Source organism: Anomaloglossus baeobatrachus, chromosome 4, assembly GCF_048569485.1.
Source record: "Anomaloglossus baeobatrachus isolate aAnoBae1 chromosome 4, aAnoBae1.hap1, whole genome shotgun sequence".
Lineage (NCBI taxonomy): Eukaryota > Metazoa > Chordata > Amphibia > Anura > Aromobatidae > Anomaloglossus > Anomaloglossus baeobatrachus.
The window spans coordinates 434,640,592-434,667,051 of NC_134356.1; the positions used below are offsets into that span (position 1 = coordinate 434,640,592).

Genomic DNA, 26,460 nt, shown 5'->3' on the forward strand with positions numbered 1-26,460 from the left:
TGAAGGGTGGTATTCCGGGACGGCCTTAGGCTGCATGATGCCCCCATAGATTCTTCCCGCAGTTCTCCCAGGGCACGTGTGTGACCAGGAGCTCCTCTTTATTAAAAATTGATCACATTTGAACAAATAATATTACTAATTGCTTTTGTTCACACACAACTGTAATCTGCACTTCAAATCCACATCGAAGCCACCATATCTGAACTCACTCTTAAAGGGAACCTGTCAGGTCCCATATGCGTTCTGACCTACAAGCAGGGTGATGTGTGGCCTAATAACCACTTCCTACCCATCCCTGTGTTGTAATAGAGTGTAATGTGAATGTATAAAAACAAGTTTTATTACTGGGTGTTTGCATGCTTTCCGTGGTATGACGTGGTTCCCAACCTGTGGTACTGCCTCTATCAGCATCCAAAATCCCAACCACAGCTCACACCACACCCTGTCAGACACACCAGTGGGCTGCTAAGCTGGAATAGGGCCGCCCACCTAGGGGTCAGGCAGACTGGTGGGAGGGAAGGAGTCAGTCTGAAGTAACCCTCGAGTAGTGAGGAGCTGGGGGAGTTTGTGGCTCCCTGAGAGAGAGAGGTTGGGCTGCAGATGGTGATTTGGGCCCGGAGGAGTCGGAGACCCGGTCGCAGGGTATTGAGACTGGGTGTCTGGACCTAGTCTTGGAGGACGGTCAGCAGCTCGAGTTCAATAGCCGGTCTGGGACCGAAATCACGGCGGGGTTCTGGACCCTAGGTTGGGGAGTAGCTTCAGGCAACCCGGCAATTAACCTGCGGAGGATAGTGACTTTATGAACTGTCCCCAAGAAGCTCAGAGATCAGGGGCACTAGCGCAACGAGGGGGATAGGGCTTTCCAACCCAAGCAGCCCACAGAGCCCTTGAGAGCACAGCTGATATATCCCAAAAAGGAGGGAGCAGGGCCCGGACAGCTTTATGCTTACGGGCCACACGGACACTTTACAAATTGTGTGCGGAGGTAGGCTCTGGACCATCAGGCAGTACTGCAGGGGACGGATGGACGGATACCCGGACGTACTCCCCCAAGAGGGCAGCGGCATCCAGAGACTTGGTTTACCTTGTTGTCAGCGACTTCTTTGCAGATGCACCACCACTAAAGTTGCCTGAGTGAGTACATGGTCCTCCCCTGCTTCCAGCCGGCCCTGCGCACCCCCGCTCCACCATCACACAGAGTAGGGAACGTCATCTGGCTGCCCCACTCCATCTTCCCGGGTACTTCCATCGGCAACTGCGGTACTCCCCTTACTGCGAACCATGGGTGGCGTCACGAACATTTATCCCCTGTAAATAGCCCCCTTTACATTTGAGTTGCCGCGAGCCCCCGAGTCCGGAGACCCTCGAGCCACAGCAATCTCGGATCCGAGTGGTTTGATCGCTGCAGGGGCGGCACACTAACATCACATTAATTTGCTAGAATCACTGTTAGGCTATGTGCACACTAGAAAAAGGATTTTTCTTAAGAAATTTCTTAAGAAAATTTCTTGAGTGAAGGATTAGCGCACCTGCGTTAAAAAACGCGCCAAAAACGCACATGCGTTTTTACCGCGATTTGGTGCGTTTTTGGTGCGTTTTCGGTGCGTTTTTACCGCTGGTTGCTCCCTGCGTTATTGTGCCATTATCTATGGTAACTAACGCAGTTAGCTGCAGAAAAGAAGTGACATGCTCATTCTTTTTCTTAAGAAAATGTACTGAAAGAATTTTCTTAAGAAAAAAACGCAGTGTGCGCACAGCTAAATTTTTTTGCCATAGGTTTGGCTGGGGACTCTCTGCAGAAAGGCTACAAGAATTTCTCAAGAAATTTCTGCAGCAAAAACGCACCAAAAACGCAGGTAAAAAACGCAGTGTGTGAACACAGCCTTAAACATTAAACTATTAGATGGTGAATAGGTTTGGACATCATTCAGATCAGACAGCCATAGGTTTTCTCATGTGCAAAAAAAAAAAAAAGACCAATTTTCATCTGTGCCTTGGATCAAGTTTTCATCAAAGTTTGGTCAGTGTTTTATGAGTGATTTTCTCAGATGTAAAAAAAAAAAGAAAAATCTGAAAAACTTCTCTTACCCATCACTATATTACAAATGGGCAGCACTCGGATTGTTCACACATGACTGTGTGCTGTCAGTAATCTTCACAGATCCATAGTCTTGGGTGGGTAATCCTGATCCATGCCTCAAAAAATTGTCATTTTTTATTTTTCTGCAGACATGTTGTGAACAGCCCCATAAAGTATAATGGGTAGATGTTCTATCTGTGAAAAACACGTGCTTGACTCCTAGATGTCTGAATGAGGCCTACAGCTGGGCTAACAAGGTCTCTTTGCCACGGAGATTTTCCCAAAATAATGGAACCTGACAGCTAAGTTCATGCTGTCTGTACCAAGGGCAGCATAAATCTGAGACCTGCTCTGTTATCTCGATAAAGCACGTTTTACTATTTTGCAGCATTTCACAGAAGACATTTTTAAAAGCCGTCCAGGGACCATGTGTCTCAGATGACCAGCCCATGAGGCAGGTCACCAGTGGCTTTTCCCCGCACAGCTCACTTACATGGACAGGTCTCCTCCAATATGTTTACAAATTGAAATTGCAAAGAGACAGTAGTTTGTCAGACCTGAGAGATAATAGGAAAATGTTACAGCCTAGTTAGAGGGGTTTTCTCAAAGTGAGCAGATACTTCGGGAACAACGGAATTATGCTGAATCCTATAGGTACGTAAAATAGACACAGATCTGTTTGCTGGTTTGAGTGGTCATTAATTTCTTGCTGATGTCACGCTCCAGCAGCAGTCGAACTGCTCGGATCCGGGGTTGCTGTGGCTCGAGGGTCTCTGGACCCGGGGGCTTGCGGCCACTTCAAATGTAAGGAGATATTTACAGGGGATGAATATTCATGATGCCACCTGCGGGTTGCGGTAAAGGGGAGTACCGGGAAAGATGGTGTGGGGCAGCCAGGTGTCGGTCCCTCCGCATGTAGGGAAGGCCCCGGATAGTGGGGATTTGGTAAACGGGTAGCTTGCTTGGCCTTGGGAAGCACGCTGCAGGGGTCAGATTACTCACTGCGGTAGTCGTGGTCCTGGATCAGGTGGATTAAGCAGACACTCACACAGATGGTAAATCAAAGTCTCTAGGCACCACAGTCTCTATGGGGGGAGCCAGTCCAGGTCCCGCTCCCACCAGTGTCACTTGGTAAGTCTGGAGCCCTGCCTCCGTGCACAAATTGTTTTACAGTGGTGGCCCCTTGGCTTGAAGCTTTCAGGGCCCCGCTACCCGTGTGAATGGCAGCTGTGCTCTTGGTGGCTGGCACTTGGGATTTCAGTGGGCTGTGTATTTTGGAGAACCCTATCCCCCACATTGTGCTGATGTCTCCAATCTCTGAGCTCTTGGGGAAAGTTCATAAAGAGACTATGCTCCACAGGTTAATTATCAGGTTGCTTGAAGCTACTCCCCGATCTAGGGTCCTGTACCCCGTTGTGCTCGGTACCGGTAAGGTGGCTGGGCTTTCTGGTGCCAACAGTCCTACTAGACTGTGTCTGTTACACTCCTGTCCTGTGTTCCTAATACCGGTCCCCGACTCCTGTGGTCCCGGACCACCGTCTGCGACCCAGCCTGTCGCCTTCCTGGGAGCTCCAACTCCTCTGCTCCTCACTCTCTGAGGGCTAACTCTGAACTCCTCGTCTCCCCTCCCACCAATCTGCCCGACCCCTAAGTGAGCGGCCGTGCTCCAACTTGATCAACCCACTGGTGTATCTGTCCAGCCGTGGTGTGAGGTGTGGTTGAGATTTTTAGTGCGGATGTCCATGACACTGTTGATGGGAACCTGGAACCATGGGAGGGTATGCCCTGCACCCTGGAGTACAGGATGCAGTTCCCTGTAGCACCCTGATATAGTCAGGGGCGCTACACTCATATGTGATTTGCATTGTTGTGGCCATTGGCCAACTACCTTCTCTTCCTGCTTCTATCAATGTGTAGCACCCAGGGATATGGGGTACTCGGTTCCGGGCAGAGTCTCTATTGGGAATGTCACAGTGGTGGCTGTTACGTAGTTCCGTGCCCTGGGCCCTTTTTGTAATGGGGATATTTACAGGGGATTGGTGAATAAAGTTTATTTGTGACGCCACTTGCGGTGTTGCGGCTATATGTAGGGAGCCACAGCTGCAAAATGTCTATTGGGGCTAATGGTATTAGCAGCTAGTATGGTAGTCCCTCCGCAAGTAGGGTATTGCCCCAGCGGGTGTATGGTGCAGTGGGCGTCGGAAGGAGGAGTCCAGACAGGTATTCAGTGCAACTGGTTTACTCACTTTAGATGTTAACTGGTTGCCCAAGGCCAGCTGGTTTCGCCTACAGGTCCCTTCGTCCCAGTGCCAGTCTGGTTCTCTGGTACCTACTTCCCCTGCACCTGGCTCTGGTAAGTGGGTCCCCAGTCTGTGGTTTGTCCACTTCTGTCTGCCTGATGGTAGTGTGAGTCTCTGGTCCTCTCCCCGGTTCTCCCTTTGCTAATGAGTCTTGGAATTCTTTAGGGTCAGCAAGGTCCTTGATGGTCCCCTTTGCTGTGCAGGTGTTAAGAGGTCGGCCTGAAGCGCTTTCCTGTCCTAGGATCCTGTACCCCGTCGGTGTGTAATTTCAGGAGTACTCCACCGGCAACCACCTCTCCTGGGTACCAGGTGACCGTTAACCCGAGTCAGGACGTTGCTCAGTCACACCTTTTCACCTCCACTGTTAACTCAGTTCTCCCTACTCTCCACAGTCTGCCCCTCCCACCTGGTCAACTAGTGGACTGGAGTGGCTCCACCTCTAGGCGTCCATCCATGGTCCCACGCTAGCTAAGTACCATTGTATGGGGGATTGTTGGGGAAAACTGGAATTACCTAGGTTTTTGGTGTTACCGGCGCTGGGGTTCTGGGTCCCTAAGGGGATAGGACCTGCATCCTGGTGGGGATGCAGAACCTTGTAGCACCCTGATGGCTAGGCCCAGAAAATCCCTGTAGGTAGATTGTAAAGTTACCTATAATTGGAGCATGGCTCGTGACACTGCAATGGCAGACACCAACTGTCACGTCAGGTCTGAAAGGAGATTAGACAATTATTTATCCATTTACAATGTCAACTTGCATTATTATAAACACATATTTGGAATATTTGAATACTGGAGGACTATGGAGTTATTGTGAAATAGAAAAAAAGACCTGTGATTGCCAAGTGTGCTTCTGTGTTGATAGAACACAACTTGGGATACTGTGCGGATGTAATATTCACCTATAGCAGATTTTTTTTTTTTTTTTCTTTTTAATTTTCTATTACAGATGGGAAGTTATTGCCTGCCATACTGTGATTTTTGCAGTTAGGGAATTATGGTGGCGATATGTGGGGACGGATATGGAGGTAGCCGTGTGCGTGTGGTATATACTCTCCTCTGTGCAGGACTGCGGCACCAAACTCTTCCTGTTGAGTTATCCGAGAAGTTTAGTTCTACTAGAAGAGCTAGTCCGCAGTGGTGCACTGTCCGGAGATATACTCACCTGGCAAAGGCTCCAGTACGGAGCTGAAACCCGATTGTGTTTTAAGAGTCTTCTAAGAAAGTAATATGCCCCCACTCTTCACTTGTACTAAAAAAAAAAAAATCTAACAAAAGCGTTATATATGAATGCATCTCCGACAGGCAAAGTCTCTTACCACGCTGACTTCTCCTTTGACTTAGGCCTCATTCCAATGTGCATTTATTCACGATAGAATACAGTACCCATTATAATAGATGATGCTGTTCACAAGGCTGTGTGGGGAGGGGGGTTATTTTTGGACTGTGTCCACAAAAAAAAATCCAAGGCATATCACTTTTCGATCATTTTTGACTCCATAAAAATAACTGACAACACAGATGCCATCAGAGTGTAATTCATGTGCTTTCCATTATTTTGGGGGGGGGGCATATAAGAAAATCGGTGATAAAAACATACACGCCGATTAAAGATCTGATCCGGCATACTGATGAAAATTGGTTTATTTTTTTCACACACGTAAAAAACATCTGAATGAGGCCTTAGCTTAGTAAAACTTTTCTAATCTGCATCTACAGTAGATATGTGCAATCTCTAAAGAATATACATACTAAAATATATATATATATATATATATAGACATACACACACACATACACGCACACTGTATACATATATACACGCACAGTATATATAAACATAGCATTAAAAGGCTAAACATAACCTTCTCATAACTAAAGAATTCAGATTTACTAAGATGGGATGTCAAGTGACATATCAGATTTCTTCCTATGACTGGACAATCCGGTTTTACAGCCTGCATTTACAAGCTTGTGTTTTTTCTTCCAACAATACTGTGTCCACTTTGTTTGAAGTTGTAGCTATACTTCGGACAAGAAACCCTGCATCCATGTAATCAATCAGCCGCTGCTCCAGCTTTCTCCCCATTTTATATCCTATTCCCTATTTGTTCGTCATGTGATGTCCTAGCTTGCAAGTGCCTGAATAAAATCCTTGGGAAACCAGAGACCTATGACCTGCATCTGCTGCACCAAGCAAACGCTACACAAGAAATAACAAATGTGTAGGTCAAGAAAGGGTGTGTGTGCAGTACCCTCCCCCCCTCCCCCTGCACCCCAGACAAAAGCCTGTATACGTCACTGATAACAATAGAATTGGTTCTTGTTTTTGCAAAGTACATTGTGGAGCTATCAAATACTGGAATAGAGAGAAGAATAAGCTGGTTGCAACCTTGAGAGATCTTAGGATATGGGAGCATGTCATAAATAAGACAGTGAAGGGTTATGGACCGTGGTATAATCTCTAGGCAAACAGCAATGTAATCAAGAACAGGATACCTGTGTTGTGGTTTCTTCCTGGCTTAGCGTTATTACCGCCTTAAGGCCCCGTCACACTAAGCAACATCGCTAGCAACATCGCTGCTAACGAACAACTTTTGTGACGTTGCTAGCGATGTTGCTGTGTGTGACATCCAGCAACAACCTGGCCCCTGCTGTGAGGTCGTTGGTTGTTGCTGAATGTCCTGGGCCATTTTTTAGTTGTTGCTGTCCCGCTGTGAAGCACAGATCGCTGTGTGTGACAGCGAAACAGCAACAACTAATGTGCAGGCAGCAGGAGCCGGCTTCTGCGGACACTGGTAACCAATGTAAACATCGGGTAACCAAGAAGCCCTGTCCTTGGTTACCCGATATTTACCTTTGTTACCAGCCTCCCCCGCTCTCACTGTCAGTGCCGGCTCCTGCTCTGTGCACGTGTAGCTGCAGGACACATCGGGTTAATTAACCCGATGTGTGCTGTAGCTAGGAGAGCAGGGAGCCAGCGCTAAGCATTGTGCGCTGCTCTCTGCTCTGTGCACATGTAGCTGCAGCACACATCGGGTAATTAACCCGATGTGTGCTGTACTAGGAGAGCAGGGAGCCAGCGCTCAGTGTGCGCTGCTCCCTGCTCTCTGCACGTGTGGCTGGTCACTGGTTGCTGGTGAGCTCACCAGCAACTCGTGTAGCCACGCTCCAGCGATCCCTGCCAGGTCAGGTTGCTGGTGGGATCGCTGGAGCGTCGCAGTGTGACATCTCACCAGCAACCTCCTAGCAACTTACCAGCGATCCCTATCGTTGTTGGGATCGCTGGTAAGTTGCTTAGTGTGACTGGACCTTTAGGCTACATGCACACATTGAGTATTTGGTGAGTTTTATCTCAGTATTTGTAGCCAAAACCAGGAGTGGGTGATAAATACAGAAGTTGTGACGTGTTTCTATTATACATTTCCTTTTGATTGTTCCACTCCTGATTTGGTCTTTATTATTAGTGATGAGTGAGCACTACCATGCTCGGGTGCTCGGTACTTATAACTAGTGATGAGCCAGCACTACCATGCTCGGTACTTATAACTAGTGATAAGCCAGCACTACCATGCACAGGTGCTCAGTAGTGATGAGCGAGTATGCTTGTTACTACTCGGTACTCGCACGAGTATCACTGTACTCGGGCTACTCGGCGGGGACCGAGTAATCTCGCGATACTCGTGCTGTACTCGTGGTCTTCATCCCTGCATGTTGGCGCTCTTTTGAGAGCCAGCCCTCATGCAGGGATTGGCTGGCAGACCACTGCAATGCCACAGCCCTGTTAGTTGTGGAATTGCAGTGATTGGCCGGCCCGCACAGCGTGACCGAGCTTTTATACCGGCGGGCGCGCTGTGCTCTGCTCACAGCCATCCAGTCAGTGCAGGGAGAGTGTCGCTGCTTCAGGGAAAGGTTTGCGGCCCTTTATTGTTAGTTCCGGAGCAGGGCTGCAAACAGTGTGACCAGAAGTCCTTCTCAGGACATACAATAAGTTGTATACAGGCAGGCAGGGAATAGCCAGGTCGGAGTACAGTAGCAGAGTCCTTCTCAGGACTATTGTTGCTATATACAGGCAGGGTATAGCCAGGTCGGAATACAGGCTAGTGACCAGAAGAGTCCTTGTCAGGACTATTGTAGCAGTATACAGGCAGGCAGGCAGGCAGGCAGGGTATATAGCCATTCCTAGTGGTGACCGTATACCAGCCTTCATCATATCTGGGGCTGGTGTACACAGTCTAAAACAGTCCAGATAGTGTCAGACTTCTCAGTAATTGTCGCTCCTAAAAACCTGTTAGGTTCTTATTGCGTCCGTGCTTGCATTTAAAAACTGCACATGTGTGCCTGTCGGTGGCAGCGTACAGGTGCACGTTTTGCACAAACTATTTATAACGCACAAGTCTAGTGAATAACACACGTCAGTCAGCAGTGGCTGATAGTGTCAGACTTCTCAGTAATTGTTGCTCCTAAAAACCTGTTAGGTTCTTAGTGCGTCCGTGCTTGCATTTAAAAACCGCACGTGTGTGCCTGTCGGTGGCAGCGTACAGGTGCACTTGTGTGCGTTTTTCACAAACTATTATATAACGCACAAGTGTAGTGTATAATACACGTCAGTCAGCAGTGGCTGATACTGAGAAGTCTGACACTGTCGCTCCTAAAAACCTGTTAGGTTCTTAGTGCGTCCGTGCTTGCATTTAAAAACCGCACGTGTGTGCCTGTCGGTGGCAGCGTACAGGTGCACGATTTGCACAAACTTGGATATAACGCACAAGTCTAGTGAATACACGTCAGCACAGCATTGCAAAATGCGCAAGGGCGTTGGCAAGGAACAAGGAAGTGGACGTGATGGTGGTGCAGGCAGAGGCCGAGGTCGTGGGCAAGCTCTAATTTTGCCACAACAAAGGGCCACATCTAGTCGCTCGCACGTCCTGTCCCAAATTCTTGGGGACCGCAGCAGTACACCGCTCTTGAACCAAGACCAGTGTCAACAGGTTGTTAGTTGGATAGCGGATAATGCTTCCAGTCAGATTGGCACCACCACAAACACTCTGTCTTCCTCACGGTCAAGTGTCAGTAGCCGTGATACTGCACCCCACATTTCAGAACCGGATCCTCCTTCCTACCACAAGGCTGAGTACACGTCCTCGGACATTACTGATCCCACACTTGGACACTCGGAAGAGCTGTTCACGTTTCCATTCGCACATTTTGGCTTCTCGCCAGCTCATGTTGAAGTGGGTCATGAGGAGATCGTATGTACAGATGCCCAAATATTTGAGCAGCCACGTTCTCTAGAAGTTGGCAACGTGTCTCAACAAGGGGTGGACGATGATGAGACACAATTGTCAGGAAGTCAGGAGGAGGAGCAGGGTGCGGAAGAGGAAGACGACGTGGTGGATGATCCAGTAACTGACCCAACCTGGCAGGAGGATATGCAGAGCGAGGACAGCAGTGCACAGGGGGAGGGAGGCGTAGCATCCCAACAGGCAGTAAGAAGCAGGGTGGTGGCTCCAGGCAGAAGTCAGGCAACCGTTCCCCGGAACAACAACACGACACAAGGTGCCTGTACAAATGTTAGGTCTTCCCGAGTCTGGCAGTTTTTTAAGTTGGCTCCAGATGATTCTAAAAAGGCCATTTGCAACACCTGCCGTGCCAGCATCAGCAGGGGTACCAAAACTAGCAGCCTGACCACCACCAGCATGATCAGGCACATGTCAGCCAAGCACCCGACTTTGTGGGAAGTACAACAGAGTCGAGGAGCAGTGCTTGCTGATGTCACTGCTACGTCTTCGCTGGTTGTGCATGCGAGCCAATCCCCTGTCCATGCTGCCTGCGAACAAGCCTCCTCCGGTCCTGCACCTGCAGTTGCCTACGCAGAAATAACACCATCATCAAGCTCGTCCTTGTCCCAGCGCAGCGTTCAGTTATCCATTCAGCAAACCTTTGAACGCAGGCGCAAATACACTGCCAACGCCCCACATGCCACAGTTCTAAATGCTAACATTTCGCGACTGCTTGCGCTGGAAATGTTGCCTTTTAGGCTGGTGCAGACAGAAGCATTCCGCGACCTGATGGCGGCAGCTGTCCCACGTTACTCGGTCCCCAGCCACCACTATTTCTCCCGGTGTGCCGTCCCCGCGATGCATAACCACGTGTCACAAAACATCACACGTGCCCTGAACAACGCTGTTTCAGCCAAAGTCCACCTAACCACAGACACGTGGACAAGTGCTTGTGGGCAAGGCCGCTACATCTCGTTGACGGCACACTTGGTTAATATTGTGGAAGCTGGGACCCAGTCTGAGCGAGGGACGGAACACGTCCTTCCCACACCAAGGTTTGCAGGCCCTACCTCAGTCTGGGTTTCACCCACACTCTACAGCTCCGGAATGTCATGCTCTTCAGACTCCTCCTCCTCCTGCGCATCCTCATCCACTTTACCCTCCACACCAGTCCCAAGCTGGAAGCACTGCAGCACTGCCTCGGCGAAGCGGCAACAGGCTGTGCTGAAGCTAATCTGCATAGGTGACAAACCCCACAATGCAGAAGAGGTGTGGACAGCTCTGAAACAGCAGGCAGATCACTGGCTCACACCTCTGAACCTAAAGCCAGGAAAGGTCGTGTGTGACAATGGCCGGAACCTGGTGGCGGCTTTGAGGCGAGGCCAGCTGACACATGTTCCATGCGTGGCCCATGTGCTCAACCTCGTGGTTCAGCGGTTTCTAAAGTCATACCCAGAGCTGTCTGATCTGCTGGTAAAAGTTCGCCGCCTGTCTGCACATTTTCGAAAGTCACCTACTGCTTCAGCCGACCTTGCCGGCTTTCAGCGCCGTTTGCATCTTCCGGCTCACAGACTGGTGTGTGATGTCCCCACGCGTTGGAATTCAACTCTGCACATGTTGGTCAGGATATGTGAGCAGAAGAGGGCAGTTGTTGAGTACCTGCATCACCTAAGCCGTCGGGAAATGGGTCAAACTCCACACATAACACCTGAGGAGTGGAGATGGATGTCCGACCTATGTACCATCCTCCAAAACTTTGAGGACTCCACCAAGATGGTGAGTGGTGATGACGCCATTATTAGCGTCACCATACCGCTACTCTGCCTTCTAAAACGGTCTCTGCTCAAAAACAAACATGATGCATTGCAGGCGGAGCGCGATGAGTTGCAGCAAGAAACAGTAGTGGGTGTGGGTGATAACACACAGCCCAGCCTCGTCTCATCACAACGTGCAGTGGAGGACTATGACGAGGAGGATGAAGACATGGAGCAACTCTCCGGCCAAATTGAGGATATGACATGCACACCAGTCATATCCTCGGTTCAGCGTGGCTGGCCAGAGGACAGGGTAGATGAGGAGGAGGAGGAGGAGGACAGCATGTTCAGTCATCGTGTTGGTCAGGCTACTGAAGTCCTGGCTGTTAAGAGTCTGGCGCACATGGCTGACTTTATGGTAAGCTGCCTGTCTCGTGACCCTCGCGTTAAGAACATCTTGGCCCACAATCATTACTGGTTGGTAACACTGTTAGACCCACGCTACAAGGAGAACTTTATGTCTCTTATTCCCGAGGCGGAGAGGTCAACCAAAATGCAGCAGTTCCAGAAGGCCATAGTCACGGAAGTAGGCAAAGCATTCCCCTCACAAAACGCTAGCGGCATAGGTCAGGAATCAGTGGACAAACAAGGCGTACAGCCGAGAGAGGCACAAGTCCAATCCGCCAGAGGTAGGGGAACAGTCTTTAAGATGTGGGACAGTTTTCTCAGCCCCTCACGTACCACAGCCCCTGAGGTGCGGGGTAGTGCCACAAGAAATCCTAAGTTTGCCCAGATGCTCAAGGAGTACCTTGCAGATCGAACAACTGTACTCCGACATTCCTCTGTGCCTTACAATTATTGGGTATCCAAGGTGGACACGTGGCATGAATTGGCTCTCTACGCCTTGGAAGTCCTGGCCTGCCCTGCCGCTAGCGTTTTGTCAGAGCGTGTTTTTAGTGCCGCAGGTGGCATCATTACAGATAAACGCACCCGCCTTTCAACTGAAAATGCTGACAGGCTGACTGATCAAGATGAACAAGGGTTGGATTGGGCCAGACTTCACCACACCACCAGCAAATGAGAGCGGAATTTAAAGTTTGTAACGGGAATTTGCCATGTACCTCCACTCACCCATGGGTACACACTTCTGGACTTTGGATAAATCGCTGGACTGCTCCTCCTTCTCCTCATGCGCCACCATGATGACCGTTACAATAGTTAGGCATTTGTTTCAGGTATACCCCCAGTGGTAAATTTTTTCGCCCATTCTTTGCAGAATGGACATTACAACGACAGGAGACCCGCTCCTTTGCAATGGGAACAATGTTTTGAGGCCCTCATGCACGTCTCTATCCAGGGACAACGTGGAGCCTCCCAATTTTTGGCTGCCCTGCCTAAGGGCTATACTATAATACACCCACTTCCTGACAATAGACACAATGTTTTGAGGCCCTCATGCACGTCTGTATGCAGGGGCATTGGTGAACCTCACAATTTTGGACTGCCCTGGCAAAGGAAAATACTACAAAGACTCACTTCCTCAAAATGGGCACATTAGACTCAGAGGCCTTTATGTACGTCTCTTCTCAGGGACATCGGAGTGCCACACAATGTTTTACGTAAAATCTTTCATGTATTAATCTCAAAAAGTAACATACATTAGCTCTATCTCACTATTGGGTATGTGCCCTTAACATTTCCGCCATGAAAATTCATTTTGGTGTCATTTTTGAAGGTTTTCTGGTAAGTCCGTAAAAATGGCGTAAAACGCGGACAAAATTGTTCACAGCTGTGACTTTTCAGTGATAAATGCGTCAAGGGATCTTCCCCATGCTGTTGCCATGTCATTTGAGCACTCAGACTTTTGTGCCATTTTTAGGGTTTCTACATGCTGCCGGGGGTCATTTCACAAAAATACTCGGGTCTCCCATAGGATAACATTGGGCTCGGTGCTCGGGCCGAGTACACGAGTATCTTGGGATGCTCGGCCCGAGCCTCGAGCACCCGAGCTTTTTAGTACTCGCTCATCACTAATACAGAGGTAAAATACTCACCAAAAACTCATTGTGTGCATGTTGCCTTAGACTTTTATGAATACACCATAAGCGATAGATGTGCATCACACCCCTAGTACCAACATCGATCACCAAAATAGGGGGCTCTGTGCTACTCCATTGCCATGCCCAATTACTTCCATGGAACATATGAACAGTGTTGCACACAAAGCTCAGCAGTTTCCGCAATCCTTACCGTTCACTCTTGTAGTGTTGACTTCAGCAGGCAAGAAAGGAGTGGGTCACGAAATCTATCCCACCTACTGTGTAATGTCTACAGATGAGAATACAGAACAGAACACAACACATGGGGGAGAGTGGGCACAACTACACCAACCATGTACTGGAAAATCCAGAATAATGGAATGAAGCAAGAGGAGACCCTTGTTGCATGCAAAAAGTGTGAAAAAGTTATTAATAACACAGAGAAATATTATTAAGAACACTTAAAAATGGGAAAGATCAAAGGGGTGATCCACCCATGAGCAGATTGGCACATCACCACTAAAACCTCATGGAATAATGCAGATGGAACAAATCACATAGGCTCAAAAATAACAGTACCAGAGAACAGTATACAGCAATACATAGTCACCAAATGTAGGACTAAAGGCCCAGTCACACTAAACATTGCTAGCAACATCGCTGCTAACGAACAACTTTTGTGACGTAGCAGCGATGTTGCTGTGTGTGACATCCAGCAACAACCCGGCCCCTGCTGTGAGGTCGTTGGTTGTTGCTGAATGTCCTGGGCCATTTTTTAGTTGTTGCTCTCCCGCTGTGAAGCACAGATCACTGTGTGTGACAGCGACAGAGCAACAACTAAATGTGCAGGCAGCAGGAGCCGGCTTCTGCGGACTCTGGTAAGCACAGTAAACATCGGGTAACCAAGAAGCCCTTACCTTGGTTACCCGATATTTACCTTCGTTACCAGCGTCCGCCGCTCTCAGCTGTCAGTGCCGGCTCCTGCTCTGTGCACATGTAGCTGCAGTACACATCGGGTAATTAACCCAATGTGTACTGTAGCTAGGAGAGCAGGGAGCCAGCGCTAAGCAGTGTGTGCGGCTCCCTGCATATGTAGCTGCAGTACACATCGGGTAATTAATCCCATGTGTACTGTAGCTAGGAGAGCAGGGAGCCAGCACTAAGCGGTGTGCGCTGGTAACCAAGGTAAATATCGGGTTGGTTACCTGATATTTACCTTAGTTACCAAGCGCAGCATCGCTTCCACGCGGCGCTGCTGGCTGGTCACTGGTTGCTGGTGAGCTCAACAGCAACTCGTGTAGCCACGCTCCAGCGATCCCTGCCAGGGCAGGTTGCTGGTGGGATCGCTGGAGCGTCGCAGTGTGACATCTCACCAGCAACCTCCTAGCAACTTACCAGCGATCCCTATCAGGTTGGATCGTTGTTGGGATCGCTGGTAAGTTGTTTAGTGTGACTGGGCCTTAACATAAACATGGTACAGATCTAAGAGAGCCAATACAATATCAGATAAGTAAATAGTGAGGGAGATAGTGTGGGTGCGCCTGCCCCACGCCAGCATGTGTGGCTTCATCAGGGGTAAAATTTTACTTATCTGGTATTGTATTGGCTCTCTTTGATCTGTACCATATTAATGTTAGTCCTACATTGGTGACTATGTATTGCTGTATACTGTTTTTTTAGTACTGTTATTTTTGAGCCTATGTGATTTGTTCCATCTGCTTCCATGAGGTTTTAGTGGTGATGGGCTAATCTGCTCATGGGTGGATCACCCCTTTGATCTTTCCCATTTTTAAGTGTTCTTAATATTTCTGTGTTATTAATAACTTTTTCACACTTTTTGCATGAAACAAGGGACTCCTCTTGCTTCATTCCATTATTCTGGATTTTCCAGTACATGTTTGGTGTAGTTGTGCCCACTCTCCCCCATGTGTTGTGTTCTAAGTTCTATTTATGGGTTGGAGCACACTTCCATAACCTATTTATTCAAGGTGGTGCCGTCCCCATTTGTTTCTTGATTTACAGATGAGAATACATCCTTAAAAGGGATTGTCCTAAAAACAAAGAACATTTTAATCACTATATCTTGCAATAAGAATAAGTTGCACAATTGGATGTGTTAGTAATAAATGTTCCAGTGCCGAGATAATCTTATAAATGTGTCCCGGCAATGTACTGTGTAATGGCCGTGTCTGACCGCACAGAGACATGGTCTGATCATATCACATCTCCTGGGCTGGGGAGGACACAAAAAAAATACAGACACGAGGGGCTGCTGATAAAGTCTTTGGCTTTACCCAGAAAGAAATGAGATAGGATGATGAAACTTTACATTTATTCCACATACTCTCCATTGATGTCAGCACACTTCTTACATTGGTATTCCAAGTTCTGTAAGCCAAGCAAAAAGAAGGATTTGGGTTGTACCTCAATCCAGGCATCCGTAGCAGCCATGGCATCAGAAATCGTGTGAAATTTGGTACACTTGAGGTGTTTCTTCTGATTTTGAAACAGATGATAGTCGGAGGGAGTAAGATCTGGTGAATAAGGTGGGTGGTCAACCAACTGGAAGCCCAGCTCTGCCAGTTTTGTCGTGGTCGCTTGTGCAGTGTGGGCTGAGGCGTTGTCTTGCAGGAACAAGATTCCTTTGGACAGCTTGGTGCGCCTTTTGGCCTTCAGAGCTTCCTTCAATTGATCAAAAAGTTATACCTTGCATTGATGGTGGAACCCTTTGGAAGGTAGTCCACTAGCAGTCCTCCTTATCCCAGAACACCAACGCCATCACCTTAGTGGCTGATTTTTACACCCTAAACTTCTTTGGACAAGGAGAACCACTGTGCCTCCACTCTTGACTGCTCCTTGTTTTCACGGTCATACAAATAAATCCAGGTCTCATCCATAGTGACCAGTCGATCCAGGAACTTCTGATCAGTCCAGAAACGCAGACAAATGGACCGGGAAGTTTTCACACATGCTTCTCTGATCTGTTGTCAAACATTTGGAGACCCACTTTGCACATAGCTTCATGTCCAAATGTTCATGGATAACGACACAAACATGTTCACGGGAAATCCCCATGATGTCTACTATTGCTTTAGCTGAAATTCGTTGATTCACCAGTATGAGGTTGTGCACAGCATCGACAATATTCTTGTGTTCATTTATAAGATCTCAGCACTAGAATATTTATTATTAAAACATCCAATTGTAAAACATTTATATTCTAAGACCTATTGATTAAAATGTACTTTGTTCGTTCATTGGCTGCGCAGACTATTCAGCCAAACTAGCTTGTTATCACACCAAGGTGTGTTTTAAGCCGCTGTGAACAGTATATCGAGCAATGACTGTAACCCTGCCACCACACATGCATGACTGAAAGCCGGTGGGTCCCAGGAGGAATAAAGTTTATTCTCTTCATTTTCAGTACAGTGATGAGTACTTTTCCGATGCTATTAATCTGCAGATTAACCCTATATCTGCTGGTTCACCGCCTTATCCGATATGACAGGTTCCATTTAACCAATCAGAAATCAAACTTCAGATCAGGCCATGGGCCACATGATTGATACATGTATATGCATCCTTAAATTAACGTGCATCAAGAACATGCACCAGTGTATCCACCACATGATCAGAACGGATTTGTATTTACCCAAAGCAAACAATGAAGGTTCATACAGAAGGACAGCCAGCAAAAATCAAAGAAGGGAATTTTGTTTACTTACCGTAAATTCCTTTTCTTCTAGCTCCTATTGGGAGACCCAGACAATTGGGTGTATAGCTTCTGCCTCTGGAGACCACACAAAGTATTACACTTTAAAAAGTGTAACCCCTCCCCTCTGCCTATACACCCTCCCGTGCATCACAGGCTCCTCAGTTTTGGTGCAAAAGCAGGAAGGAGGAAACTTATAAATTGGTCTAAGGTAAATTCAATCCGAAGGATGTTCGGAGAACTGAAAACCATGAACCAAAAGAACAATTCAACATGAACAACATGTGTACACAAAAGAACAAACAGCCCGAAGGGAACAGGGGCGGGTGCTGGGTCTCCCAATAGGAGCTAGAAGAAAAGGAATTTACGGTAAGTAAACAAAATTCCCTTCTTCTTTGTCGCTCCATTGGGAGACCCAGACAATTGGGACGTCCAAAAGCAGTCCCTGGGTGGGTAAAAGAATACCTCGATAAAAAAAAGAGTCGAAAACGACCCCCTCTTACAGGTGGGCAACCGCCGCCTGAAGGACTCGCCTACCTAGACTGGCGTCTGCCGAAGCATAGGTATGCACCTGATAGTGTTTCGTGAAAGTGTGCAGACTAGACCAAGTAGCTGCCTGACACACCTGCTGAGCCGTAGCCCGGTGCCGCAATGCCCAGGACGCACCCACGGCTCTGGTAGAATGGGCTTTCAGCCCCAAAGGAAGCGAAAGCCCAGAAGAACGGTAGGCTTCAAGAATCGGTTCCTTGATCCACCGAGCCAAGGTTGACTTGGAAGCCTGCGAACCCTTACGCTGGCCAGCGACAAGGACAAAGAGCGCGTCTGAACGGCGCAGGGGCGCCGTGCGAGATACGTAGACCCGGAGTGCTCTCACCAGATCTAACGAGTGCAAATCCTTTTCATATTGGTGAACTGGATGAGGGCAAAATGAAGGTAAGGAGATATCCTGATTGAGATGAAAAGGGGATACCACCTTAGGGAGAAATTCCGGGACCGGACGCAGAACCACCTTATCCTGGTGAAAAACCAGGAAGGGGGCTTTGCATGACAGCGCTGCCAGCTCCGATACTCTACGGAGCGATGTAACTGCCACCAGAAATGCCACCTTCTGCGAAAGACGTGATAAAGAGACATCCCGCAGCGGCTCGAAAGGTGGTTTCTGAAGAGCCAATAGCACCCTGTTAAGATCCCAGGGTTCCAGCGGACGCTTGTAAGGTGGGACTATGTGGCAAACTCCCTGCAGGAACGTGCGGACCTGCGGAAGCCTGGCTAGGCGCTTTTGAAAAAATACGGATAGCGCCGACACTTGACCCTTGAGAGAGCCGAGAGATAAACCCTTGTCCATTCCGGATTGAAGGAATGAAAGAAAAGTGGGTAAGGCAAAGGGCCAGGGGGTAAAACCCTTACCAGAGCACCAGGATAAGAAGATCCTCCAAGACCTGTGATAGATTTTGGCGGACGTTGGTTTCCTGGCCTGTCTCATGGTGGCAATGACATCCTGAGATAACCCTGAAGACGCTAGGAGCCAGGACTCAATGGCCACACAGTCAGGTTGAGGGCCGCAGAATTCAGATGGAAAAACGGCCCTTGAGACAGCAAGTCTGGGCGGTCTGGGAGCGCCCACGGTTGACCCACCGTGAGATGCCACAGATCCGGGTACCACGACCGCCTCGGACAATCTGGGGCGACGAGAATGGCGCGACGACAGTCGGACCTGATTTTGCGCAGCACTCTGGGCAGCATCGCCAGAGGAGGAAATACATAGGGCAGTCGAAACTGCGACCAATCCTGAACTAATGCGTCCGCCGCCAGAGCTCTGTGATCCTGAGACCGGGCCATGAATGCCGGGACTTTGTTGTTGTGCCGTGACGCCATGAGATCGACGTCCGGCGTTCCCCAGCGGTGACAGATCTCTCGAAACACGTCTGGGTGAAGAGACCATTCCCCCGCGTCCATGCCCTGACGACTGAGAAAATCTGCTTCCCAGTTTTCTACGCCCGGGATGTGAACTGCGGAGATGGTGGAAGCTGTGGCTTCCACCCACTGCAGAATCCGTCGGACTTCCTGGAAGGCTTGACGACTGCGAGTGCCGCCTTGGTGGTTGATGTATGCGACGGCAGTGGCGTTGTCCGACTGGATCCGGATCTGCCTGCCCTCCAGCCACCGATGGAAAGCCAATAGGGCTAGATACACTGCCCTTATCTCCAGAACATTGATCTGAAGGGAAGACTATCGGAGTCCAGGTTCCCTGAGCTCTGTGGTGGAGAAAAACCGCCCCCCACCCCGACAGGCTCGCGTCCGTGGTGACCACCGCCCAGGTGGGGGGTAGGAAGGATTTTCCCTGCGGCAGAGAGTTGGGAAGGAGCCACCACTGAAGTGACGTCTTGGTTGCAAGGGAAAGGGAGACGTTCCTGTCGAGTGAAGTCGACCTCCTGTCCCATTTGCGGAGAATGTCCCACTGGAGTGGCCGCAGATGGAATTGCGCGAAGGGCACTGCCTCCATCGCTGCCACCATCTTCCCCAGGAAGTGCATGAGGCGCCTCAAGGGGTGTGACTGACCCCGAAGAAGAGATTGCACCCCTGCCTGCAGCGAAAGCTGTTTGTCCAGTGGTAGCATGACTACTGCTGACTGAGTATGAAACTACATGCCAAGGTACGTCAGTGATTGGGTCGGTGTCAACTTGGATTTTGGGAAGTTGATGATCCAACCGAACTGCTGGAGAGTCGCCAGAGCGACAGAAAGGCTGTCTTGACACGCCATCTGAGAGGGTGCCCTGTCCAGGAGATCGTCTAAGTAGGGAATCACCGAGTGGCCCTGTGAGTGTAGGACCGCCACAACAGATGCCATGACCTTGGTGAACACCCGTGGGGCTGTCGCCAGGCCGAAAGGCAATGCCACGAACTGGAGGTGTTCGTCCCCGATGGCGAAACGCAAAAAGCGTTGATGTTCGGGTGCGATCGGCACATGGAGATAAGCATCCTTGATGTCGATCGATGCTAGGAAGTCTCCTTGTGACATCGAAGCGATGACCGAGCGGAGAGATTCCATCCGAAAACGTCTGGTGCTCACATGTCTGTTGAGCAGTTTTAGGTCCAGAACGGGACGGAACGAGCCGTCCTTCTTTGGCACCACAAATAAGTTGGAGTAAAAGCCGCGACCATGTTCCTGGAGGGGAACAGGGATCACAACTCCTTCTGTCTTCAGAGCGTTCACGGCCTGAAAAAGCGCATCGGCTCGCTCGGGGGGCGGAGATGTTCTGAAGAAACGAGTCGGGGGACGAGAGCTGAATTCTATCCTGTAACCGTGAGACAGAATATGTCTCTCACCCATCGGTCTTGAACATGTGGCCACCAGGCGTCGCAAAAGCGGGAGAGCCTGCCACCGACCGAGGATGCGGTTCGGGGATGCCGAGAGTCATGAGGAGGCCGCCTTGGAAGCAGTGCCTCCTGCAGCCTTTTGGGGGCGTGACTTGGACCGCCACGCATAAGAGTTCCTCTGGCCTTTCTCCGGCCTGCTGGACGAAGAGCATTGGGGTTTGGCGGAGGGACGAAAGGACCGAAACCTCGATTGTATTTTCCTTTGCTGAGGTCTCTTTGGTTTGGACTGGGGTAAGGAGGAGTCCTTTCCCTTGGATTCCTTAATAATCTCATCCAATCGTTCACCAAACAAGCGGTCGCCAGCAAACGGCAAACCGGTTAAGAACCTCTTGGAAGCAGAGTCTGCCTTCCATTCGCGCAGCCACATGGCCCTGCGGACTGCCACAGCGTTAGCGGATGCCACCGCTGTACGGCTAGCAGAGTCTAGAACTGCGTTCATGGCGTAGGAAGAAAAAGCTGACGCCTGAGAAGTCAAAGACGCAACCTGCGGAGCAGAATTACGTGTGACCGCATTAATCTCAGCCAGACAAGCTGAAATAGCTTGGAGTGCCCACACGGCTGCAAAAGCCGGGGCAAAAGACGCGCCCGTGGCTTCATAGATGGATTTCACCAGGAGCTCTGCCTGTCAGTGGCATCCTTAAGCGATGAGCCATCTGCAACCGATACCACAGATCTAGCCGCCAATCTAGAGACTGGGGGATCCACCTTGGGACATTGAGCCCAACCCTTAACAACGTCAGAGGGGAAGGGGTAACATGTGTCAGTAAGGCGCTTAGTAAAGCGCTTGTCCGGAACCGCTCTGGGCTTCTGGACAGCATCTCTGAAGTTAGAGTGATCGAAAAACGCACTCCGTGTACATTTAGGGAACCGAAACTGGTGTTTCTCCTGCTGAGAAGCCGACTCCTCCACAGGCGGCGGCAGGGGGGGAGATATCTAACACCTGGTTGATGGACGAGATAAGGTCATTTACTATGGCGTCCCCTTCAGGTGTATCAAGATTGAGGGCAACGTCAGGTTCAGAGCCCTGAGCTGCGACGTCCGCCTCGTCCTCCAGAGAGTCCTCAAGCTGGGAACCCAAGCAGCGTGAAGAAGTCGGGGAAGATTCCCAGCGGGCCCGCTTAGCCGGTCTGGGACTGCGGTTCGGACCGGAGTCCTCCACGTGAGACCTAGGGCCCCCCCTGGGAACGTGCTGCGGCGCGGACAGAGAGGGGCCTGGAGGCGAAGATCCAACAGGGCCCGGGGCCTGTGTAAGGACCGGTCTGGACTGCAAAGCTTCAAGCAGCTTGGCAGACCATTTGTCCATAGACTGAGCCATGGATTGTGAGAGTGACTCAGAGTTTTTCAGCAAAAACTGCAAACTCTGTCCCTGCCGCCTGGACAGGGAGAGCAAGGGGTTCTACCTGAGCCGAGGGGCCCACTAGAGACCGAGGCTCCGGCTGAGCAAGCAAAACAGGGGTTGAGCATTGCTCACAGTGAGGGTAGGTGGAACCCGCAGGTAACTTAGCCGCACAAGAGGTACAGGTCGCAAAATAACCCTGTGCCTTGGCACCCTTGCTCCTTGTGGACGACATGCTGTTGTCTCCTAGGAGAGTGATCACTGAGGGTATATGGGGAGTGTATACAGCCCGACCGAACAGAAATTATATATTATATATATATATATATATAGTGTATCTATTCCGGCAGCCTGAGGGGACCAGCACCGGGTGACCGGTGTGGCTTACCGACCGCTAAAAAGCGGAGTGTGGGTCCTCCAGATTCCCTGCCTTAGGTCTCCCAGCGTTGCAGAGCTCTTTCCAGGAAATCCTCCACAGGCAGAATGCCAAAGAAATGGCTGCCGGAGCTCTCTGGGGAGGAGTGGGGCCGTGGGCAGCGTCTAGAAAAGTGCGGGAATCTGGAGTCCCCACAGTGATCAGTGAGGGGGGAGGAAACATACAAGATGCTCCGGCCCTCACATCCGACGTCAGGTCGGAAGTCCCGCCCTTACCCCTGATAGACAGGCCCGGGGGCGGGAGTTTTGCTACTAGGCCGCAATTGAAGCCGGGGACTAAATTTAAGACCGCGGCCGACAAACAGGCGCGGTCGGCGCGGAAGTCCGCCGGCCGTCACAAAGAGCAGCTGCTGCAGCGTCCGGGATGAAGGCGCTCCATGCACATCCCCCATGGGGGTACAGAGTACCTTAGTGTTGCAGGGCCCGGTCCCTGAGGATAAATAAACTCCTGTCCGACAGATTCCCACAGGGGCTGCGGAGGGAGCCCGGTCCCAGTGAATGGATGACCGGTCAGGATCCCACTTCTCCCAGAGCCGCTAAGGGATGGTGAAGGAGACGGCATGAGGCTCCGGCCTTTGTACCCACAATGGGTACCTCAACAGCACCGCCGACGTAGTGGGGTGAGAAGGGAGCATGCCGGGGGCCCCGTGGGGGCCCACTTTTCTTCCAACCGATATACTAAAATGAGAATGCATAAGTGGATGTGTGCCTCCTTCCACACAAAGCATAAAACTGAGGAGCCCGTGATGCACGGGAGGGTGTATAGGCAGAGGGGAGGGGTTACACTTTTTAAAGTGTAATACTTTGTGTGGCCTCCGGAGGCAGAAGCTATACACCCAATTGTCTGGGTCTCCCAGATCACTTCCAGGGGTCGAGTGAGAGGGATTTTTCCATCTTTTTTTCTATTTGGTGTGCACTAAATCCGATCATGATGTTGTTACCCCCAGTGAGAGCTGATCAAACACTACAAGCAGCTCACACTGGGAAGAGTACCAAGCAAACCCGAGCAGCGATGCTCACACGAGTGGTGTTCATACGTAAAGCACCCAAACTTTTTTTTTTTTTTTTTGCGACGTCTGTGTTTGGTATGAACACCAGGCTCGCTCATCTCTAGTCTTGAGAGCTAAACCTTTTCAAAATAATTAACTTATTTTAAAAAATAAATTATTCGCACACACACAAAAGGTAGATGTACGTTTTATTGAATCAGTCGCTATTTACAGGTCATGTTCCAGTTACAGAATAGTCTATTCTTCTAAATGGAGACAACATTGATCTAGGGAATGCTAAGGTCGCTACTAGATTTCTACACAGACGCGAGTATCAACAAAAAGTGATCTTCTGTGTAAAGAACCTAAATGCATACTATGGAAGAAAAATACTATCCAGATTGTGCATCTGGCCCAGGATCTCAAACCTTGGCCATACTTAATACAAGCTCTATGTGTGTCAGTATGATGGACACAAGTCCTACCTAAACTGCAGGACTAATGGTACAAAAATGACCCCAAAGTAAGCTTGTGTGCAAAAGTGTGTGTGGGCCTGGGTGGAAGACCAAGCTCCCTCCTAACTGTAGTGTGCGCTTTTAGATTACTACAAATAAATCACTTTCTAGAATTCCAAAATCTCCTTTCCATAATTCTGTCTTCTTGGAGGGCAGAGAATTAGTTCCAGAACGGCTTGTGGAGCAGTCAGGATTGTTTTAAGAAAAGGTGTGTTTTACAAGAATTATAAATTAATGACCAACATGTATGAACCTTTACACCTTTGGACACGGAAAGTAGCAATTTTTATGTGAGACGGGTTAATGCTGATTCTTGGTGGAAGAGTACATGCTTCCTTTCTACAGCAGGATTTACAAAGCAATCGTCAGTTTCACAACCATTCTCTGTGCAAACCAATTAGTATGTTCATAGTGCGTGCTACATTATTCACTCCAGTGTTCAGTCTCGCTCCGCTAGATAAATGCACTTATGATACAATTTTACATCCAGAGCACATCATTTTGCTCCGTATACTCGAACGCCTGCATATCAGAGGAAGAAAAAGCCCCTTTGATGTGTAGAAGTTACAATGAAAACATTAACATTACTCGGAAATCTGGAAAATACTGGCCGTGCTTGCTGCATGAGGCTGTCCACAGAGTGCAGCATAATAAAACTGTGTGTAGGACGCAGGCAAGTAAAATATCTCTAGGTATTTAACCTCTCCACAGCCAAAAGGGGAGAAAATAACACCACACAGGGCAGCGAGGTATTAAGACATCACTCCGACCTGAATTCAGAGCAATGATTTAATCACAATGCTGCCTTTACTTCACTAGTAATCTTATCGCAAAACGCTAAAACCTACAAATCCACTCAAAATAATAAGGAAAAAGAAACTCTATTAAAGTGACAGGCTGAGGTGGAGAAGAGTCCAGGGGCAGAGGTAACCCGCTAGCCCCTAGCTGAGAATCAGCGGTGGAAAAACTACTTGGACAAGGAGAATCTTATCCTAGAGAGGATTCCTTGGGAATAAGGGCTGAAGGATCCAAATCACAGGGAGCAAGTGATCAAACGGGTTTATGCATAGGTTCCACCAGTAATGAGAAGTTCATAGGCCGGATCACGAGTTCTTCTGCATAGCACGATACATGCGCACAGCATACCCAGGAGCTAAGAAAACAAGAAAAGACAAGACATACCATCAGGTCAGCGGAGCCAAACAGCTGGTTTTTTTTTCCTTCTTATAAAAACACAATACTGAGAGTAATATAGTAATTATTGCTCAGCTCACCACTCCACGTGTTGCTCAGCAGCTCCTAGACCAGAGCTCGGATCCAATGGTTTAGCATCCAAAGATGTAAATTCAATCCAAGGAAGGGGGGAAGGGGAGGAAAAAATCCAGCACCGAAGTTACGCCTTACGCGTTTTGGAAAGACAAAAAAGCTCCTTATTCATAGGCCTATGAATAAGGAGCTTTTTTCGTCTCTCTGAAACGCATAAGGCGTAACTGCACATGTATCCATGTTTTAATTGTTGGAATATATTAACTTTTTTTACTTCAGTGCTGGATTTTTTCCCTCCCCTTTCTTGAATTGAAAACAATACTGAGAGTACCACCAACACAAACCACGCACAAAAAGCATTAATCCTCTAATCTCGTCATGAGACCACACCTTGGGAGCCCCCAGGGGTCCTGCAGCGATGATGTCACATTCATCCCTCTGTGTGACCGCTCACTGGCCTCAGAGGAGATGCGTTGTATATGCAGCAAGTGAGCGCTAAGGCTGCAGTGGTCATGTGAATGATTGATGTAGTATCACTGCTGACTGGAGGGACCACTAGACCAACAGGACCAGGACTACAGGGGAGTGATTAGGGATGGATTTTTTTGTTTTATAATGTGCACTCTAGATTTTTTTGTACACTGCAATGTACAGAAAGAAGGAGAACACAGCCTTCAAACTGCATAAGTAAGCCCTTGTATTTTAAGTCAAGATGACATGGGATATTCTCCACTTCTATCTAAAGCTTGAAAATAACCTGTGTTTTAGTAAATTGTACTCATGGGACAACAATGCTGAAGAACCCTTCTTTACTAGAGCGCTGCCCTGTGCCAGTTATTAAATGTTCCTCCTCAATGGGCAGTTTCCTGAAATCTGAATCTATTCTGTGCTAGCAGTTTCAGAACACAAGGAAGCACCCACATTGTCAATGTGAACAGTAACAGATCTGCATTCACGAATGTGACGCATGGAGCACCGGTCATTGACTTACCTTTATTAATTGGCCCGCAAGGCTTATGACTTTAGACTGTCACCCATTTATGAGACCTTGAGAACACAATGCCACCCACTATATACCATTCTGTAATAGTCACTGTAACAGCCTCTTCCCCGTTATCTATTGTGTCCATCAATGCTTCACCCATTCCTTCCTGCACGAGGTCACCTGCTATACTTGGAATGATTGTATTTTCCTCTTTATTCACAAATTAAGGCCACTTTTTTTTTTCATAGGTCTGTAAATTGCACACTCGCCCATACCAGTGAATGGGGCACATCAGTGTTATGATTGTTTCTACTGGCTGGTTGCTAGAAAAACCTTTTTATTCACATCTGAGAAAATATGACACAGATGCTGTAAAACTAGAAGAAAAATAAA

At 48.9% G+C, this 26,460-nt stretch overlaps 1 protein-coding gene across 1 annotated transcript in view; it reads right to left on the reverse strand.

Annotated features, from left to right (window-relative positions):
* Positions 1-23,493: 23,493 nt before the first annotated feature.
* TSPAN3 (tetraspanin 3) overlaps positions 23,494-26,460 on the reverse strand; it is a 42,642-nt gene continuing 39,675 nt past the window's right edge. Inside the window, exon 7 of the mRNA XM_075345477.1 lies at positions 23,494-24,969. Within this exon, the coding sequence (XP_075201592.1) occupies positions 24,877-24,969 (93 nt within the window). The 3' untranslated portion in view covers positions 23,494-24,876. The remainder of the gene's footprint in view (positions 24,970-26,460) is intronic.